Source organism: Tyto alba, unplaced genomic scaffold, assembly GCF_018691265.1.
Source record: "Tyto alba isolate M040663 unplaced genomic scaffold, T.alba_DEE_v4.0 Super-Scaffold_34, whole genome shotgun sequence".
In the NCBI taxonomy this organism is placed as follows: Eukaryota; Metazoa; Chordata; class Aves; order Strigiformes; family Tytonidae; genus Tyto; species Tyto alba.
The window spans coordinates 3038746-3060696 of record NW_024881309.1 but is presented as its reverse complement, the minus strand read 5'-3'; the positions used below and the strand labels follow the sequence as shown (position 1 = coordinate 3060696).

The 21951-nt window shown below is 42.7% G+C and overlaps 1 protein-coding gene across 1 annotated transcript; it reads right to left on the bottom strand.

The window, feature by feature from the left end:
• Positions 1–988: 988 nt before the first annotated feature.
• Positions 989–18516, bottom strand: ADRA1A (adrenoceptor alpha 1A). Its single transcript, XM_032989987.2, has 2 exons — positions 17298–18516; positions 989–2361 (listed from the first exon to the last, which is right to left on the bottom strand). Exons 1-2 carry the CDS (start codon positions 18178–18180, stop codon positions 1850–1852), a joined length of 1395 nt encoding a protein of 464 aa, XP_032845878.1. The 5' UTR covers positions 18181–18516; the 3' UTR covers positions 989–1849.
• Between the last annotated feature and the right edge of the window lie 3435 nt (positions 18517–21951).

The window sequence follows — 21951 nt, the reverse complement described above, 5'->3', positions numbered from 1 at the left end:
GCAGTAGGAAAGAAATCTCATTCATGCATAAATAAAAGACTCTGAAGATTGACATTCTCTAGACACTGAGGACTTAATACTGAATGAGAGATGAGTAAACAATGATTCTTCATCAATAATATCAAGGTGTCCTTTCAAGGCTCTATCCTGTAAAAGCTAACCTTATCTTAAATCCTTTCCCTTTTCAAGCCAGTAGATATTCAGCACAGGAGATGACATTGAGACATGAATAAAGTCTCATGTGCTGTTTCAAGAAGCTGAATTCTTACTTGGCAGGCCCAGAAGGAGTTATGTCAAGAGCTGCTTATTTCTAATATTGTACAGAGAATTCCTCCCACTATTTCTTCCAGATGCCGAACAGCTCATTTATTTATTTATTTGGATTAGCTATATTAAAATATAACATGCTTCCAAATGCTTTTCTCCCAAATTCCCAACGGATGGCCCTTTCTCATGGGGGTGTAGGTCCTTAAGTCATTTAACGTGCTTAACTCCCACTGCTCAGAACGAGGGTAAAGTTCCTGACTCCAGGGTACCCAGGATCTCATAGAGAGCTTAGAGCATTTGGTATTGAAGGAGTCAGAAAAGGAATGTAGCATAACACTGGGCAGGGAGACAGCAAAATGCCTGAAGCTTTTCCAGTGACTGTGGCACTGATCTGACTAGCAAGCACCTGAGCAAGGAATTATTGAGTCTTTAAGCAGGTCCCTGCTGGACTCAGAATAAGGAAAACAAATGGACGAATGGAATTGATCTCTTTGAGCCTTATTTTCTGATGACTTGCCTAGTTTTGAATTTTATTAAACCCACATCAAAACGCAGAGACCTCCCAAACAAACCTAGGATACATGCAAATTTTCATTTGACTTTGTTTGGAGATTTGGGAGGTTGATTGTACAAAAAGAGAAAAGTTTCAGCTGGTCTCTGAAGCTAGGTGGATTGCAGCCACTTGGATCAAGTTTCCCTTGGCGATAGAGTTTACCAAAATGCACAGCACAAAAGGAAACTTAGAGTGACTCCAAGCAGGGCAAGAGCCAAGGGTGTGTTTTTGCAATGCCCTGGGAGCTGAAGTGACTGCCTTTCCAGAGAGGTGGAGGACAAGTGGCCTTGTGGGCAGGGCAGAAGACCAATTCCCCACCTGGAGCAGCCCAGGAAAGAGGAGCAATGAGGCTGTCCAGCCGAAGATGCAAATCCAAAGAGCTACCTGTTCTCTTCAACAAGGTATGGAGGACTTCATCAAGCCAGGACCTGAACATGAATCAAAGAGGCAAGACGTGGTAGAAAAACATTATTGTCCACAGTCCCTTAATGAAAAGTGAGCAGAGATCTGTAAACACTGTCCCAAGACCCGAGCCTCCCAACCTCAGCTCTCCTGGCTGTTGAATCGATGATTAGCTTTTCTGGGGGGCAGAACCACAAAATGGCTCTAAATGTGGAGCTGTTTGAAAGTATCCATGCTGAGATCGGCGTGGGGTCTTTGTAGTTTGCTCTTTCTCTCCCATTGCACCGAACTCGGAGCAGTAGGGACTTTGAAACAGGGGAACACAGTGAAAAATAAAGCCTTTAAATGTCAGGCAAATCCCTTGCAGAGGCCAATCTCTTGGAAGACCGTAGGGTGCTCACCATCCACTGAAGACATTGACTGTCTTTAAGGGGCTTCGTTCAGGCTACCAGCACTCAAAGACATCACTCCTCAAAAGCTTTGGCCCTGTTTTACAGTATGCTATTTGCTTCACCTGGATCTTTTCAACTGTTGTAGCATCTACTTCTACTTCCCAATAAAAAGAGCAACATCCCATCAGCAGAGCCGTGAGTTTGCCAGCCTATGCTGCTAGGCACATTCAGTCCTTTAGACATCCTCCCCGTTTTCACTGAGGGAGATGGTGTGTATTTTAATGGTTGGCACTTTACAGTTTTCATGGACGAGATTCCCTGAAGCACCTGCACAGCAGCATTCCTGGAGGAAACCTTTACTTTTGACTTTGGCAGCAGTACAGTCTTTAGAAACTGGATTTTTTGCAGGCGTGCTTTGCACGGCCGAGAATATCTTCCATTCACAGACTCCATCCGACCTGGAAATCCTGTAGAAGGTTTCTCCTGAGCTGACGGGGATACGGACCACACCTTTGCCACTCTCCATGCTTTGGCTCGTGGGATGGTTGAGATTGAAACTTGGAGATTGTTTCTTTGCTGCTTGCTTCCTTGGGAGGCACTGCGCTCTCAGGACGTTTTGGAATGCTTTCTTAAACTCTTGACTTGAGCACGGATAGATTATGGGGTTGATGCAGCTGTTTAAATATCCAAGCCAAAATGTTATTTTAAAAAGTGTGTCCGGGGGTTTGATTGCAGGAAAGAAAGAACCTAAAATGGAAAATACACAGAGTGTTAAGGCAGAGGCAGTAAAAAATTGCAGGTAACCAAAGAAACTTAAACACTGGAAAAAGTAAATAAAATTCTGTTCTGTCTTGAAAAAGTTATGACTTGAAGCCCAATTCCTGTAGGAACAAGTCTTTCAGATGGTATGGTGCTGTATAATTACATGGATGTTCTATCAGAGATCAATTCAAGACATCTATTTTATTATACAAGCATTGTATTCCCATTTACAGGCAGAGAATCAAGTGACAGAGGCAAATTGCTTCCTCTGGGACTTCTAACTCAAGATTAGTCAGCCAAATAACAGTCACATCTCAGAGGTCATCAAAAGAGGTTTCAAATGGCAAGAAAATGGCATCACTTCAGAAGTCAGAGTAAGGGAAAATTAGGATTACTGAGCTGACTGCATTCCAGCTGTTCAGTCTTAAAAATTATAAAGTATTGGGTACTCATCTTCCCTTAAAAACTTTTAAAAAAATCTAACTAACCATATTTTTCTGTCTCATAGAATGCACCTAAAATTCAGAGAAGTTAAAGGTAAGGTTTCTTCTTACGCCAGTGAACACTGGAGGGGGTCTCGTGGGCAGCCATGATATAGATACTGATATATACATTTGCAAGGTTACCTCCCAGAGAAGATTCAGACAGCTAGAATTTAGATGACTCCTTCATAAGGAAAATACTATGTGACTTTTTATTCTATAGGAGGCAGGATAATATTAAAAAAAAATTAAATCTTTTGACAAAGTTTATTCAGCATATCAGTGACAGCCATAAATTGTGCATTCGTTAGTCCTCATTGTCTTGGCACAACAACAGCTAACTACAAGTGACCATGTGAATTGAAAATTAAATAGCATTACTAATATCCTTTTTAAAAAATAGATTATGATATATGATAACATAGGATTTAATTATGAATTATCTGTTGATTTTAAATCTTGGGAACATTTTTCCTAATGCCAATCCTTTGTTTTTTCATTTAACTACAACCTGAGCTCCTTACTGCTTGTATAAGCAAGTTTTTCACTTTAAATGATTTGAATAGGATGTTGGTAAATGCTTAAGAGATTTACTCACAGAGAGATGTTATTATAAAACTACAGAAACATTTAAGATATCAAAGAGTCAACACTGCTGCTTATGGAGAATTGTTTAGAAATTTGTTGCTTTTCTTGAATGATACTGGAAAGTGGCCATTGTAACAAGATCCTGTAATTCTCTTATTTGGTACTTCTTTTGGCTTAGAAATAAAAACAATATTGTCTGAATGTGAATGAACCAGAAGACTAAATTCTGTGTGATGCTGGGGTGGGAATAAGTGATAACAGCACTTCTAAGACCAATTTTGCAAAATTATTCTAGAACCAGGAAAAGAGAAATGTGTTTGCCATATGTTGTCAGTGGGAAAGGCTGTTTCTTGCCTTAGAAGAAAGGAAGAAGAAGAAGAAAAAAAAAAAAAGTGGTTCTATTATACCAGTGTCAGTAATTAGTTTGGGCACAGGAAGAAAAATAATTTCCCAGAAAACATAATTGGCTTCTTTTGGACATTCTAGTCAAGTTTATAGTAAACAGAACTTGTAGCACTGACAATGCTTGTCTTCCTTCTTCCCCCTGGAAAAATCATAAGCATGTGCACGTTGAAAGAAATACTGTGGAAGGTTTAGGCATTGATACATTTGTCATCCTCTGCAGTTTACGTCTGTAAGCAGCTCCTAAGCTCTACAGTGATTGATCTGTTTGTTGGTTGGACCTCCCCTGACTTAGGAAAAGCTAATAATGCAGTCAAAAGGTCTTCTAATTTAATTCTGAGAGCTGCTGAACTTCAATTTGAATCTTTTTCTTCCTGTCTTTGACAAACAAAGCTACAGCAAGTGCAGCAAATGCTTTCAAGCGGCAAAAGCCAGGGAGGAATTCTCAGGGTGTTTTTTGCCTCTGTGAGAACGTATCAAAATATTGCCTGAACCAGAGACACAAATAGTGCAGTGTGATTAATGACCTGCTCGTTCTGCTGAACATGGTCTCTGCTGTGAAAGGCGAAGCAGCATCTCCTTGCCCTGGCACCAGCTCCTGCCCTCTGAGAGGGGCGGATGGGCCCAGAGGACCCGCTGCTGTCAGGGAAGAACTCGGAGATGTGGCAGGGTGAGAAATCTTCCCGTTATCTCTGACCCGGCAGAGCTCCCCGGAGCCCCCGGCTCTCTGGTGGAGCAGCAGAGGAGGGAGAGCGGGTCAGAAGACCCAAAGGCGGTGCAGAACGTGCCCCAGGAGCTCGCACTTTGTATCGGAGCAGCTGAACCTCTGATTCCAACCCCAGCTACAACCTGGGCATCGAGCACGAGGCTCGCTGCCCCCGTGATTTCTTCTGTGTTGCTCCAAGATACCCAGGTGGAACAGTTTCACTATTCGTTTCAATATCAACCCGTTTTTAAGACCAAAAATGTCATGCTAAAGAAAGCAAATGCTGTTTTGCAGTTAAGCAGGCGTATCCACGACCTAGAATTTTTCTCAGCAAATTAATGCTGCTTTCCTTTAGTGGAAAACAACTAAATAACGTTCTCAAAGAACTTTCTGGCTGAAGTCATCAGTAGATGAAAAATAAAGAAAAGCTTCTAAATGCCCAAATCATGCTCAATTTTTTCTTTATTTCCTCATTTAATTGCAGCATATCTACCGCTTTCTCATTTTGTGTTAAGACAAAAGGTGAAACAAATCTCAGTTTAGGGAATCAGCTGTGTGAGGCTGAGTGTAAAAATGGGTAAACAATAACAATTCCTGTTTGCTGCAACTTCTGTCTCTAAATGGAATGCTAGTGCCTTGCCAAAGCCTGTTAAAAATAGAAAATAGCCAGTGTCAGAGTCTGTCTCTTGATTTTTTTTTGTTTTTTTTTTTTTTGGGGGGGTGGGGATCTGCATGTTAATTTATTAATGTAACCTTTTTTGTTCATCAGTGTAGAGACTTGTTGCCTTGGAACAACACACAGTAAGAAGAAAATGAAGTAGCTTTAACAGGATCCAAACTTTGCTATCTGTAGACCCCATCACACGCTGTCTTTAACACTTTCTTTCGAGCGGTGGATACAACTTGGGCTTTAGGACACCAGCTTTGCTTTGCTGTGCATTTGGTTGTGCCAGTCATTGATATTTCATAAGTTTAGACCAGCTGAAGTCTCCAGGCTTCGTTATAACTGTGTGTTGTCCTGTGAATGAAACAGTACAACTGTCAGTAGGAAGAAATATTGTCAGTACCATCTTGAAAGGGTTGAGGGTGGAATTGATAGTCAATGGACCCAATATGTAACAGATCTAGATGTAAAATCAAAGTAGAAATAATTTGGACCCTCTTCTTACTTATGCTGAAAGCTTATTCAACTTCCAGAGCAATATAAATCAAGATCAACAAGTCTAAACCTTGAGCTGCTGAATTATTGTGTAAGGTGCAAAAAAATATTTCACCTCCTGCAGCTTCTCTGTCTAATGAGCAAAATCTTTCTTCATGTTGCAGGACTACTCTGGGAAACTATTGACATGTCAGCATTAACTTCTACAGAAGCATGATGTCCTATTCAAAGGGCCACAGAAAGCACTGCCCTTCTATTGCAGACATCTGGTTACCTCTGTAGTTCAGAAGCTTTCCCTGATCTTCTCTCATGACTACCTGAGTATCTGGCTAAAGGGGAAAAACATCACATTCTCCAAGTCCTTGAGGAATTGTGTTCCTCCCCACAGAATACTAAGAATGTATTATTTTCTTCCAGGCCTTTAATATTCAGTGATGTTGCTGTCACGATTAATATCAGTGGTTGATGTATCTGGTAGTAAGCAGGAGTCGTTTTCAACCAGTGCTGCTAAGGCTGGTGATAAAGTGTTTTATTCAGCGTGCTGAGACATCGAAATGGTCAGCGCCTGGCAGCTCAGGTCAGCGGAGTTCAAAGTAGAAATAAAATATAGGCTTTGTGGGGTTTTTAAAACAATGACCGTAATTAACCGTGAGATTAAACAACGGAGTGGTGAATACTCTCTTCTTTAAGGTAGACAGTACAAGACCGACTGTTTCCCACGTAGCAGCGAGGCCGTACGGAGAAACCGGGTGGGACTGGGGTGAGCGGTTCAGAGGCCACGTCCATTCGAGCCTTGACCACTTGGTAGCTGCCAGTTAGTGTCAGCTCGGGTCTGGACATTCTCCTACTAGCAGCCAGGACTGAGAAACCAGAATTATTATAGCACCTAACTCTCCAGAGCAAGCTTTTCCAATTCTCTCGTTCTAGGCAAGGTGTAATCATAGATTAATAAAGTGCTGCCATCCAGGTATCCTCTAATAGAGCTGGATAGTGAGCAGCAGTTGAGAAGTGAAAACTTTTCTGTCTTAAAACTAATTCTCTATCCTATTCACATGCCTTAATATCTTCCCTGGTACACTGTCAGGAATAAAATGGCAGATAGTGGCAAAACTAATTACAGTTTAGAGGCTTCATCTTGGATTGTGTCCCTGCAGTCTGTGCTGGAGGAACAGTAAAGAAAACTTCAACAGGTCTTTTAATGCCTTTGAATTGTAGATTGACTAAATAATGCTTGAAATCCTGCTTTGTTTTCAAAAGGTTGAGGACACTCGAGTGTCAGTAGCACAATTCAATTGCTTGGTATATGAAAATTAAATAAAATAAAATATACTATTAGCCTCCTGAGATCCTTTGCCATTACATATTTTACCACTCACTCCTGAAAATGTCAGGACTGAATTCCCTCCCCTGATCATTTGTTTTCCTGTTTGTCAACTGGAAGTTTCTTCAGATCTGAGAGATAGGTTTTCCATGTACCTCATGGTGAGTAAGTGCCAATTCAGTCACAAAGATGTAATTTGACTTTGTCATTTGTCAGAAGTTAGAGCTGCTTGATTATAGGTTGTTTAAAAACCAGTACTGATGTCGTGCGTTGTTTCACTGACGGACATCAAAGGGATATAGAAGCTGCCAGACTACAGAAATTGCGTTGTTTACTCTGTATCGTCTCTGCCAGAACCACGGGAATGAGATCCCATACATTTTTGTGACCCATGGACCTATAGCCATGTTAAAATCCATCTCTGCTACTAAATCTTGCAGCTCGGTTTAGGTTTGCTCCTTTTTTCCCTTTTTATGTTGTATGTCACAAATCCGGTGCCTGAGTCGGAGCACAGGAAAAGGCAGGCAGGGCTGTACAGCTGCACTGGTGCGTGGGTGAGATCAGGCTGTACCCACACGTGGTGAGAGACCAGCAATAACCTACAAAGCAGTCGTGCCCGTGTATTCAGAGCGTGGAGTGAGTAGCTGCCTGCAGCACCCACAATTCAGCAGCTGCAGACTCCACTCGGGAGACACCAGCAGCGCCTGTGCACCTTGTGAGCGGAGAACCAAACTGTATTTTAGGGGTACATGATCAGGGCTTAAAGTGTCCTAGGGAGTCAGAAGTACCCAGTTTAAACCTTGCACAGAAGTCAGACGAAAATCCCAGCACCTCCTGCCTCTGACCCATAGGGCATACGCCTCTGTACCCACAGAAAACTGGAAACAGGGACAGTGGTCTGGTTTACAGGGAGGCAAAGCTTAAAACTCAGGTCCTGGGATCTGCCCTAAAGGGTTGAGCTAGAGGGCATCAGCTACTCCAGACCCAGAGGATGAGGCACAGAGGAGCACTGATGTCCCCACACAGATTAACTCTGTACCAGGGGCACCCTAGGTCTCTCGTAAGGCAGTCTACTCTACAAACATTGATAAATGTGTTACATCTTGTGTTCCCAAGCTCAGTGTTAGCACTGAACTTTACTCCATAAGACTGGTGTTCTACACTGCATCTCGGGTCAAAACACAAACCACCCTCTGGAAAATAGATTTATCTATCTATATATATATATGTATTGCTGCAGACATGCAACAGCTGCACTCTGTGCATATATGCTCTCCCAGCACGTCTCACCCTGATGCTCCCTTACGGAAAGTATTTTCTGTGGGAACAAAAAATGGGATCAAAGGACCCTTGAGCAGTAGAAAACGCTTCTGGGTTTTGTACAATCAAAGTAACACACCAAATGCAGAACAGCAGTTCATAGGCTCGAGGAAGGATAAAAGCCTACATCTGGCAAGTCTTGCACATTTACAGCTGTGCCTGTCCCAGGACCTGGAATATTGTCGATGATTCACGGAGAAAATGGGAGTGACTTTGTGCCTAGATATCCCTGACACATAGAAGGAGGAGTGAGAGTTCGTTTTTCCTCACAAGGGCCTGAATTCAGATCTCTGGGGCCTCAGGAGGGTGTGGGTGTTTGGACACAGGTGAGAGGTGGAAAGGACAGGCAGCAGGAATGGGTCAGTCTGGGAACAGTGCTCTGATTATTTGGATTTTTTCAGACCTAATTTATGCTCTGTTTCATATTGTACCCGCTTACGATGGATGATATTTCTGGCAAAGAGCAAACATCTCAGCAAGCAACTATTTCCAGATTCAGTGTGGGCAGCTGCAGATTTAGAAAGCCGATAAAAAACCATGGGAAGGTAAACTGAGGTTTTGTTACCCATGTAAACCCAAATAATCACATTGTTTTACAAATCAATTGCATTGTCGTTGAAATTCCAGCTCCCATGCTGTTACTGCAGTGGAATGATTCTGGACTTCGTTGCTCACATTTTTAAGATATTTGATATTCATCCCAAAGCCCTCACTCTCAGAGTCATGCACTTACAACAAAATCTAAGTTTTCCTTTAAAAATTAAAAAAAACCCAAGTGTGTGGTTTAGATAGTTTGAAAAGATGAGTCTATCTCAGCCTGTCTCACGAGTTTGTCACTATGCAGTCGTGATTTTGGAATCCTTGGGGTTAGCAATACTGGAATTGTATTCTTCAACAAAAGCTGAGTATCTCTCCCTTACATTTCTAAATTGAAGACAAATTCTGACGTTTGCTGGGTGGCAAATGGGAGAATCACTCATTGCCTTTCAATCACTAACAAATCCTGAATTGCGCCATGACGTTTGAAAGCATGTGAAAAATTACATTTTCAGTTCATTTACTCCAGGGACTTGAAATTGGTGACTACACAAAGCAGGAACATTTTTAAGACAAAGACAAGCCTTTTCTGACAGGTATTGCATGCACTAGAGCCATGGAAGTGAATCACAAAACAGCACAACGGACTCTGCTTTCTCTCTCTTGTTTTCAGTGGAAATGGCTATTAATATTGCCAACTCCTTCTGCTGCTGTGCTGTGTTATGAGTCAGTGGGACACAACATTTCAGGACTCGGTAACAGTGGAGAAATGTTGACCACAGGGATGCCAGTGGGATCTTTGCCATTGGCTTTAGTGTAGCTGAGTTATCAACCTAGACCAACAAAGTCTCTCCAGCCTGTGTTTATGAAAAATGCCCCTTGTGATTAGCAAAAAAAAACCAACCTTGCCAAGAAAATATCTTGGCTGTTTATCTCCATGGCTTATTTTCTCCCCATTCAATGGCTTAACAAACCCACACCCACTTGTGCTTCACGATTTGAGTGTAAACACCCTTCTTCTCCCTGACCTGTGCTCCAGAGATTGAGCAGGGGCTTTATTCTGTTGGTTTTGGGTTGGTTTTTTTTTTTTTTTTTTCCCTTTATTTTTTTTCTTTTTGTTACTGAGGAAACACACTGAAATACTAATGTGGGGAATCTAGCTCTGAGTATTTCCTCCATGGCTGGAGTTCAGCATTTTCTGATATGAAAACTATGTTGAGCATTAGGTTGTCATAGCTTTTATTCATTTTATTTTATTATATTATCACCAGCTGAACAACAAAAAGAAAAGGGGAGTCAGATCCTTGTTTCTCTGAATATCTGGACAACCCCGCCATGATGATGTCGAGGGAGCGCATGGGCTGCTTGCCTTACTGTCTGCCCTCCAAGTAATGGGGTAGGAGGGACAGAATGATCCTATGCTTGTATTTACTACTATGAGACCATCTATCCAATTCTAAAGAAAAAAAAGAGATTGTTCATGAGAAGGAGTTAAAGTATTTACCTTCTGTATGTGGAAGTGCCAGGATAGTGATTCCCTGGAAGGCTGGTGCAATTCTACACAGTTCTGCTCCCCGGGAAAACTTCCACTTTCTCTTTGTTATTTTCCTCATCAGCAAACTTACTGTCCCATCATGTAAACACCTTCTCTTTAGCACTGCCTTCACAGGATAACACAATACTACCCCTTGCTTAAGTATCATCAATCAAAATTGTCTCAATTCTGCAGTAAATTGATGACTTTCTATTCAGCACCTACAGTTAACGGGTTGCTGAGGGTTCCCAGCTCAATGCTGAATCTCATACTGTGGCACTTCCCATTATGCTGCTGCTTAAACTATGAGGGATGGATGAATCACAAGCACTGCCTGTCTGTGCCCCCAAAAGACCCTAAAAACCATATTTTAAATGCTCTCAGAATCTCACACCAGTTGGAGCCTGTTTGTTACTATGAAATGGTGTTCCCAGATTGTGCTCATTAACACGCCGCTGTCTGGAGGAGTCGATAGACAGGGAACAGGGTGAATTGCAGGGTATAAGCTTCAAGACAGTAGCAGGCATCTGAACTCCTGCTGTGATAAGATATGGGTGAGGCAGAGCCCCTGGCTTTCCTGCCCCGATCTGAGTCTGTCATATTCTGCTTCAAGATGACAGAGGAGCATGGTCTGAAGCCCAGCTACTTTGACGGTAAGTGGGCAGGACACAGGATGACTTATCCAGAAATGATGGGAGTTGATCTGAACATGTTCTGGCAGGAGAACACATTGAATCGAGACTCAGATGATCTTGAAAAGAGCAAGAGGCCATAAAGCTATACCTGATGGTTTCCACTGGTACCAAAAATCAGATGGGTCCTTGAAGCACAGCCTTTGGGAAATATTGTATCCTAATAGACAAAATGGGAGCTTTGTGTTGTCCCAGCATTTCAACATAGAGAAGGACAGATCAATCATGCCTTAGCAGTGTGATTAACATAAATGAATTTCTACATCTGATAAAATACAAACAACTGCAGCTTTTCTGTCATGTCTGGCCAGCTTTGACTTCCAAAATTAAGCTTCCCATTCACCACTGAGTGGACTGGTTATGAACTCATGCCTCTGGAGCCCAAACAAGGTGCCATAGTTAAATTAGCCACCCTATTAAAACATGTAACAAGTGATGATACATACAACAAATGCAAACCTCACAGGAAAACACTGAGAGAAATCCACCTATCTCCAGATGTCAGCGCATGTTCCTACTCCTCACCTTGTGATGTCCTGAAATATTGCATCAATGGTAGAGATAGAAAAATGCATTTTATTTTTCTGGTTTACCTCTAGCGAAAGTAGAGAGTCATTCTCTTTGACTCCATTAAAAAAAAAAACAAACCAAACAAACCCAACATAAAATAGTAATTAGAAACCAGCTATAGACAGGCACGTAGACAGGATTAGAGGATTCCCTTGACAGTGTTTGTGTCAGCTCACAAGACTAATTTACTACTCTACTATAAATATAAATACACTCCAGTGTAACCTCTTTTCTGCTTTCTTCATCATGAGAATGACTGACAAACGCTAAAAGCCTCCATCTCCCTTACCCAGTTTAGTTGTATGGATTGGTTTTGATCCTTTGACATCCTGGCTCAGACTTTCCCGGTTTTCTTTCTGCTTCTGAACACAGTGTTTACAACTAGGTAGATTTAAGCTAGCTTGCTACAGAAAGTGGACAACAAACAAAGCTCTGTGAGTTTGTTTGCTTCTGAGGGTTTGTTAAGATGAACCATCAATCCCAGCTTAAGACCATTTCTGTAATATCCCAGCCCTTTTTCTTTTTCCCTTCAGTTCTGTGCATGTTTCACCTCAAAACAACCTCCAAGCACTGTCTATGTGGTTGAAAATAAACCTTCTGAAAAATTCCCAGAGCAACCATAAGTGTCTTCCAGCTACAGGAAAAGGTCTGCTCTCTCAGTTGGCACCACTTTCCAAGGTGATGCTGAGGGTGAGGTTACATCACTACAGGCACACACTGAATTTCAGGATTCTTAGCTCTTAGTATTTATACCTGTCTATATCCTTTTCTAGCAATCACAAGAGGAAAACAAAAAACAGAAATGGAAGAAACATGCTGTGTGACAGGCTGTTATTGCAGAGGGCCAGGGCCCAACAACCCTTAATTGCCTAGATGAGCCCCATCTGTGGCCTCTATCCACAAGCCCTCTGCCATTGCCTTAGGAGCTGCATGTAAACTCAGGTTCTTCTCCTTAACCCTCTTTGAGTGATGTAGACAAGCTCAGGCTTGTTGTTTCCTGGATCTGTTTTGTTGTTTTGCATTTGTCTGGCGATCACTGGACTGTCAGATGAACCTGTCCTAGATGCCACCTCTGCCTGCTTCTGCTCAGACATGGTGAGGACATGCTTTTGGGGAGGGCATGGCTCTTGCCTGTGTTGTCACCCTCTGCTCCTGGGTTGTCCTTCATCCTGGAACAGCCTTGCTGTTGCTGCTCCCTGACATTCAAGTTCTTCTAGGAGCCTATTCTCAGGCTTCCAGTTCAACTTCAAGTAGTCCCTACCTAAGAGAATATAGTTGCTCCAATTTGAAAAGCAATATTGCTTACTTTAGGATGTTTCCCCCTTCCCCCAAGATCTTAAAGAACTTCAACAACATATCAAAGAAGATCTTAAAGAACTTTGAGAAGAGAGGCAGGGTTTCACTTTATAGCTCGCTTGAAAAAAATAAACTTGGTGATAAGATTTTTCACTAATGTAGAAAACAAAAACATAGCTCTATCACTTGCTAGTCCTCCTAGCTAGATCACAGATCTTCCCTTCAGTAAAGCAGTGTGTTCTCATTCACGTGAAGGAGTGGGGCATAATCCGCTGTTCATGACACCTGGCTTGCACTCCTCCTCACTATTTGAGTGGAGTGCTTTAGAGCAGTTGTTTTGAGAAAGGAGTCAAGCACAGGACAACCAAAGTGTGAAGATCAGCACTAAAAAGCTTTTAAAGCTGTTCTCGCCATGTAAATTAACATGAGAGGATATTAAATGGGGAAGTGCAAGTCACTCATAAGTGGCTAGCAGTTGCAAATATGGTGATTAAGAGCTTCAGAAGAGAAGTAAGAGAATAAAAAAATGATGCAACATGTGGAGAAGATGATATGTGAGAGCAATATCTCTATAGTGGACTGGGAAACATCCTTTTCCAGCTACCTTCTCTGAAGGGCAAATAATAAACTACCTGGATGGGGTAGGATGCTCTCGTAGTCTGCTTGGCATAGAAATCAGCCTGTGCTAAATAAGTGGCAGCCAGTGAAAGTATTTAGAGCTCCTAAACAGGCAAGTAATCTATTCAGAAGATTAACATTTTCTTCTGTTGAATATATCCTTTGTAAGCTCATCCTTATAGAAAGGTGGTGTAGAATGAGGACAGTGCGGTGGGCAGATCTGCAGATCTCCTGCTTGGGAAGCAATTGCAGAGTGCTGTGGATGTACATGGACATTAGTCTTTCTTTACATCCTAATACTAGGGCTAAAGTATTGGATGTGATTGCTCTTAGGCAATGATATTTAAAGGAAGAGTCTTTGCAGAATTCCCCCAATAAAGCAAATTCAACAATAGGTCTACAGGCTTTCTCGGGTAACAGTAATTCAAAGGAAGGTCTGCAGAATAAAAAGCACTTTACACCATCAGACTCTCCCACTGCTGTGGACCAGAGACAGAACTTGAGCTCAGTAAGAATGCATGTCATATACAGAGGATAATGGGCATAGGCAAAGGACCTCACAGTTCTTGCTGACTGTTTAAACTGCTGTTTAGGTGCCTATTGCTACCTCTTACCCCACATTTCAGTCGAATAAGCCTTACCTAAACTATCATGAAAAAGGCCCTCTCATTGCTCTAGGAAAGCTATGCATCTAGAGAGGAACTGAGATTTAATTAGGGGACTACAAAGACTGCAGATCTATGTGGGACATACTTGAGCCATGACTTGGAAGGTTTTTCTACATAATTTGTGAAGACCTGCTGAGTTCAAAGAAGCTTTTACAGGAAAGCTCTGAGACTAAGAGTGGATTCACCGGTCAGCTCTAAAGAGGGAGAACAAGTGCATTCAGAAAAGAAAACCTGACTTCTTCCTGGGGAAATCAGCTGTTTTGACACAATTTTATTTTACAGAAGTTTTATGAAAGGTGGGTTTGAACTCCGTCAGCCAGTGAAAAATAAATCTTAACCTCAGTTATCTTCATGCAACAGGATTATCATTCCCTGGCTTACTCCGCAAACATCAGTCAAGTGAGAAGAAAGTGTATCGGGCTATTGGACTGAAAGCCTTTGTGCAGACCCTTTGTCTGGAATGAAATTCCATCCATCTAAGAAGGTAAGAAAGACTTCATTTACATAGATTGCAACTGGCAATTTCACATGCTGATTTCAATTAAGATATTGTCTTACGGTAGGTATACTCAAACCAAACTGTTTCTCCAGTTATATTCAGCAGCATCTACCAATACAGATGTCATGCCGCTATCCCCCTCTTGATATTCTTCTATCACCCTTGTCCTTCCCCTATCTACATCCTAAAACATTCTACTTCCAGTTATTATACACTTTTAACAAGCCTGGTGTTTCCTGTTTTACCTCAGTTCTCAGCTGGTAGAGTTAATGTTAATAGATGTGGGAATCTTGAAGGTGCTGTAGATTACAGTAAAATAAACTTATGTTTTGGGAGCTTCTGCTGCATAGTGACAAACACCTGCCAGCTGCCTGAAGTGATTTGTGCAGCATGGTTTAAAAATGGGCAACTTTCATTGAGGGCATGTTTCTAAAAGGCTACAACTCCTGCAAATGACAGAAATGACCAGCTGCAACTGATGGGAACATTTATAGGTCTGTCCCATAGCCAGAAAGCTGCAGACCTGGTCTTCTGCACAACAAAATTCTTGGCCATCTGTTCTGCGAACTCTTTAGCAACAGTGCTCTGGGTAGCTGGAAAGCTTTATCTCTGCCACTAATCTGCTGTGTGATCCTGGCAGGATCACTTCTCCTCCCTCTGCCTACCCTCACCTGTCTGCAGAACAGATCTGACAATGGTTAGTGGACAATGGAACACTTTTGGAATATGTTCTGCTTGGTACGGGAGTGGAGTGCCATATGCAATATTCTCTGGATGGGACAGTCTGCCTCAAGATGTTTCCTTGGGTTTTTGTTTTTGTTTTGGTTTGGGTTTTTTTTTGAAGATATTTCATGTCGCTTGTCTGCTTAATAATTTTTTGTCTTTAAACAAAAATAGTAAATAGGTTTTGAAAGACTTATTATATGCTTTAAAAATAACATAGTAACCCCACGAAGATAGGGAAACTAACCTCAAGGAAGTTTCCTTATAAGGGATCAAAGAAAGATGCAAAGCCACTCTCGCGTCCAGAACTCTTCTTAAATCCAAAGCAAATTAATTAACAACAGCTCTGTGTGGACAACCACATTTGCAGATGAAAAGGAGTGTGTTTAATGTGTTCTCGCAAACCCTTTTTGGGTATGTTTCAGACATCTTGGCAACCAGCATTCCAACATGCTGACATCCTGGACAGCACGAGCCAGGCCTTTCAGGGCTCCTCCTCTACATCTCTTACTCCAGCATTTCCCAATATTGACCAGAAGAAGATTCTGTGTTTTGGGGTTTTTCACATGGCAATATTAGCAACAGGTTTTTCTGAAGCAACCTGGTAATCTTGGTAAATCCAGTAAAGGTTAATTGAAAAAGAACAGCTTTTTATAAGGTTAAAAAAAAAAAAAAGACAAAGAAATCCCCAAATCTTTCTTTTCATGTTTAGGTAAGGCTGCTTTTTCTTTTTCTTAATTGTACACATTGTTCTGTTACTAGCTAAAACTTCCCCACAGTCTTGTCTTATTTTTCTTGAACAGCATAAGCCCTTTCCATAAGAAAAGTTACTGAAATTGAGCAAGTCACAGATTTAAGGTTCCATGTTTCAAAAAATAATACTTAGTACAACTGTTTCAGAGCAAACTTCAATGTGATGAGCCACATACATTTTTGCTCAGATATAGGTATGAAATTAGTATTCTGCTTTTAAGTCCTGAAATCGCATCAAAGGTGACTGAGCAAGGTTTAATTAAAATTCTAATTACTTCTTTATATTTCAGTGATAGCAAAGCAGAACAAATCCCTGTCTTTCCTCTGCTTTAGAATTACAACTGGTGAATAAATATTCATATTCAGCATGATGGTTGAAGCTAGTGTTTGGCCAATGGGCACAGTGGGTTTCCACAATAGTTGCAAGCCAGAGAAGTATAAAATAAGTTTGAAGGGTCCTCACTTCTGTCTTCTGACTGGTCATACAATAAATTAAAAAATACATTAATTTCATTTGGAGTATGGTATCCCATAGTGTGAATTTCCTGATGGGAAGCTGATTTTTTTTCCTTATAGTGGGAAATATTAGGTGCTGAGCACTCCAGGAGATCTGGCCCCAAGTCTGTGAACAGCTACTTTGACCTTGAATGCATTTATATCTTGACCTTTTACATATTTATATCACCAGAAGAACTGGCTGCAAACTTAGCTATAAACACACACACATCTAAATATATTGTTCCTATAGCAGAGTTGGTCAGAAATAAGTCCTAGCTCTGAAAGAATATTTTCTGTTTGGAAAAAGAGTACTAAATGCTTTCAATTATTTTCAGAATTTTAAGCTGATCATCACCACAGGTGTTTTGTTTCATTTGAGACTTTCATTTTTCACATTCACTGCTTTGTGGTGGTGAATGTTTTGATTTTGACAGCTTTGCAATAGGAAATTATTCCCTCAGAGCTTTTCTGATCAGCATTTTTGTACACAGGCGCAAACACAGCCCTCACTCCAGGGAGGGTGCTGGATAAGGTAGAGGGTTTTGCTTTACTTACCAAGAGGCATTACTACAAAAAATGGAAGCCAGCAGAGAACGAAGCATCCCACCACTATTCCCAGGGTCTTGGCAGCTTTCTTTTCCCTAGAGAACTTGAGGAGACGCACTGAGAAATGGTGCTTGCTCTTGGGGTTGGATGCTGATCTGCTCCCTTCGGGAGCATTTTTACGATGGATCCGGAGGGTCACTTCTTCAGAACGAGATCTCTCTGTCTTCAGACCAGAAGTCAGACCTTTGTTTTCCCTTTTGGCCACTACATACACTCGGCAATACATCACCAAGATAATAGTCAGGGGGAGGTAGAAGGAGCCTAGAGCAGAGAACAACACGTAGCCAGGCTCCTCGGTGATTTGACAGATGGTCTCATCTTCTGGTGCTGGTTCCTTCCAGCCAAAAAGAGGCCCAATCGATATCACCAGAGACAATGCCCAAACACACAGTAATGCCAGGAGGCCTCTCTTCTCTGTCACTATACTTGGGTATCTCAGAGGGTAGCTCACCCCGATGTATCTGTCTATCGAGATGATACAGAGGCTCATAATGGAAGCAGTGCAGCAAAGGACATCTACAGCTGCCCAGATGTTGCAGAAGATTCTTCCAAAAGTCCAGTAGCCCAAAATCTCCATAGTAGCTGAGAAGGGCAGGACAGTGGAAGTCAAGAGGAGATCGGCTACAGCCAGGTTAATTATATAGTAGTGGGTAACACTCTGAAGATGTCTGTGGCAGGCTACAGAGAGGATAACGAGAATATTACCCAAAACCCCAAAAACTATCAGCCCCCCTAGAATAACACCTAGTAAAATGGCCTTTGAAATGTTCACGGGCCCCACGGAGTGGGTGCAGTTGGAGCAGTCAGAGGAGTTTCCAGGGAGGAAAGCCATGGTGAGTGGCTGATAACGTTCATGCAAGGCTGTTGTACTTCATTCGCTTTTCAGGTAGAAATGAGATCAGTTCTTGGAAGGTCCTACAGGCAACATTTTCCTGGCTTTGCTGGAGAAAAGAGGTTTTAAGAACATCTTAGAAGTGCAGCACCAGGAACAATGAGAAGGATCCAGGAACATATTAGAAAATCTACTTTTCTCCCTAAGTTTTCTCCCTTATAGTACAGTTAATAGCCACCATTTCCAAGTCAAATTTAACTCCTTTTGCATTTTTCTTGGGGTGCAGAATTGAAGCTACACAAAACTGAGGCTATTTATCCTACTTTCCAAGATTGCATGATGAGAAATATTGGAATTGCAGGTTAAAATCATTCCTGTATTTTGGGGAAGATTCAATATTTAAGAAACATAAATATTCCAAACGGTCTCAAATTTAAAGTTCAAGAGGAAGTCACTGATGCTTTTAGTTACCTTGTGTTATTCCTGATTCTGTCTTACAACTGGCTTAGAAACCTGACAAGCTGGAGGCTGCTGTTTCTGTGTCTGCTCAGCAGTGTCGTTTGAGATACCTGCCACTACCTATCTTGAGAGTCTGAAGTGTCAATTAAAGCTTCTCCTTGCTGCGGAGCAGCTGTCGCTTGAGGTCCTGGACTGCAACTTAAAGTTCATTTACATCACCTTCTGGCTTGCTCTGAAGCGGAGAGGGAAGTTTGCTGTGTCAACCATGCATGCTGTTGTGCTCTTTGCAGATCATCACTGCCCTGAAGGAGACAAAGACACAAACAATATGATTCCCAGAAACAACGTTCACTTACTGCTATGGTTCCCATATAAGAATAGAGCGGGATGCTATTTTAGGGAGCCTTCTTCGGACTGGCTCCAGCCAGTTGAACCAACCTTTTTCAGCCCAGTATTGTTTAACAACAACTAAGAGACCAATGTGGATTTTATTGCCTGAATTTTCTCACCACGTTCTCAGCAGCAGTCTGCTCTCCTTTAGGGATAGCAAACAATCCTAATTATCAGTTCACCTGCAGAGACCAGTTCTAGGAGAGAGAGAAACCTGTGGGACACAATTCAGGACTACAAACTGTGAAGCAGATTTATAAGCCCAGAATTTATTGACTCCTTTACTCAGTGGACTGCTTGTTAGGCCAGCTAAACTGCCCATTTTAGAAATCTATAGGGAAAAGTAATTCCTGCCAGGCAGAAGATGTTGCAAGGAACAACTTTTCTACTGAATGACACAACGTTTTGGAGTATCTGGAAGCCACGCTCAGCCTTAGCTGACTAAATATGGAGAAAAGGTACATCAAATGGAAAAGTGAGGATAAGCCTGGGAACTGAAGACACGGGGGGCACGAAGGGGAAAGCTACAAGTGTGAGCTGAAAAGCCTTTCACAGCATCTAGATGTGGATATAGTGTTCCCATCCAAAATATTAATCAGACACATGAAAAACCACCACTAAGACTATTCCTGTTAAATCTGAGATAAGGTGGGACTCTAACTGTCCTAATCTTTCAGATGAGTCCCTCAGATCACACTTTATGCAAACACTGAGCAGGAACACCTATCATATAACTGAATCTCAAACCCAAATTTTCCTGTAGGCAAAGGCATTTAAAACTCCAAACCCCCAAAATTCCCAGTTCACAAGCAAGGAGGGTGGGGGAGGGGGAGATGAAAAGGTATTGCACTGTGGGAATTTGCCTTCCGTGCAGTGAAACAAAATTGGATCTTATATTTTCTTTCCTGTGAGAGGGAACAAGTTGAAAAATAATTCCAGGAAAGAAAAAGACAGATTGTAGTAAACACATCAATGAAATGTGACTGTAGCATTGAGCATCTCTAACCATTATAGCTGTGGTCATTATAGGGTTGATGGTGGACTAGGAAATTAAGCAATTATCAAACTTGATTTTTAAGCACATGAAGCTAAACTTTGCAGTAAGTCAAGGAGACGCAGCAGAAATGACTGACTGATATATTCATGCTCAAAACCAACCAGATAGTACTCAACCTGTGGAGAGAGATGGTTTGGGGAAGAGCATACCCTAGACTCCTGTGTCTGCCCCAATCCACACTCACCTCTTTAGTCTCTAGAAGGCAGCACAGCTCCTCTGAGCATCTGGAAAGGAGATTCACAGCACAACACAGCAGGCTCCTCTCTTCATGCAGAGATGGGACTCTGTGCCTGAAAATCCATTGCTTTTCTCCCTTTATTTCCCCACTACTATTCTGAGGGATCCCAGTTGCACTGATTCCCTGTATCCTAATGCTTGTGAGGGGCTTGACTCCAGCATCCCTCAAGGGATCCCTCCCCAGTTGCAGTGCTCAGCTCCACACTGGCAAGGAGCAGCAGTAACTTTACTGCTTTGCTGATGTAGCAGGCAATATCCTTGCCATTACCGTAATCCCCTGCCGTTCCCGTATTGCTCAGAAAGAAAGAGCACTTAATCTGATGGCAAGTGGTGTTTTAAATATATATTTTTTTTTTCCATGCAAATCTACCAGTTCCTGCAGAAATCATCAGAAAGTGGAAGCCAGCTAACAAGCTTCTGTTTATAGGCTAACAAGTAATTCTTGTGATATAAAAAGAGATTTGACTGCCAGGCAAACTGAGCATGAAGAAAATAACAAGGAGAGACAGTCACACTGACCATGCAATCTGCATGCTGGGACAAAGTATTGGAGTAGGCAGCACAGCTAACCTGGAGATGGGGGCTTAAGTATGAAATTCCTGGAGTAAAATGTGCTGTGGAGGTGAGATTGATTTTTCATATGGTTCTTTTAACTGCGTTTATTTTTTTTAAAGTGCCCCAAGTCACTGATGATGAACAGATGAATATAAAAATGATGTCCTGCAGTGAAAGGAGAGGAGCAGAACACAGATTGGGATTTTGCAGCCAAAGGAAAACAATTCCTATAGCCACAGGGAAGCAAATGAACCAAGTACATCCCAAGCACAAACCCAGGCTGGGTGAGGAGTGGCTGGAGAGCAGCCCCAGGGAGAGGGACTTGAGGGTATGAGCGGGTGGAAAACTGCCCGTGAGGCAGCACCATGTGCTCGCAGCCCAGAACCCACCCGTGCCTTGGGCTGCAGCCAGAACAGGGGGGGCAGCAGGGCCAGGGAGGGGATTCCCCCCCTCTGCTCCGCTCTGGGGAGCCCCCCCTGCAGTGCTGGGGCCAGCTCGGGGGCCCCCAACAGCAGAAGGACCCGGAGCTGCTCGAGCGGGGCCAGAGGAGGCCACGGAGATGCTGGGGGGGCTGGAGCAGCTCCCCTGGGGGGCCGGGCTGAGAGAGTTGGGGGGGTTCAGCCTGGAGAAGAGAAGGCTCCGGGGGGACCTTCGAGCGGCCTCCCAGGGCTTAAAGGGGGGACAGGAGAGGTGGGGGGGGACTCTGGGTCAGGGGGTGGGTATAAGGATGAGGGATAATGGTTTTAAGCTGAAAGAGGGCAGATTTAGATGAGGTCTAAGGCAGAAATTGTTCCCTGTGCAGGGGGGGAGGCGCTGGCCCAGGGTGCCCAGAGCAGCTGTGGCTGCCCCCTCCCTGGAAGGGTTCAAGGCCAGGTTGGATGGGGCTGGGAGCACCCTGGGCTGGGGGAAGGGGGCCCTGCCCGGGGCAGGGGGTGCCACTGGGGGGGCTTTGAGGTCCATCCCAAGCCAATCCATTCAGCGATTCTATGTGCCTGTTTTTCCACAACAGACTCTCCCCCTCCTCCTCCTCCTAGGCAGTAACTTTGAGAGGGGGAGTTTCTTTGTTGGATGTG

Bases quoted from the DNA above. Each gene is read 5' to 3' on its own strand.
- ADRA1A (XM_032989987.2), bottom strand. From the start codon at position 18,180: ATGGCTTTCCTCCCTGGAAACTCCTCTGACTGCTCCAACTGCACCCAC. The intron at 2,362-17,297 runs GTAAGTAAAGCA...TTTCCATTTTAG, and splicing joins TTTTGTAGTAATGCCTCTTG to GTTCTTTCTTTCCTGCAATC.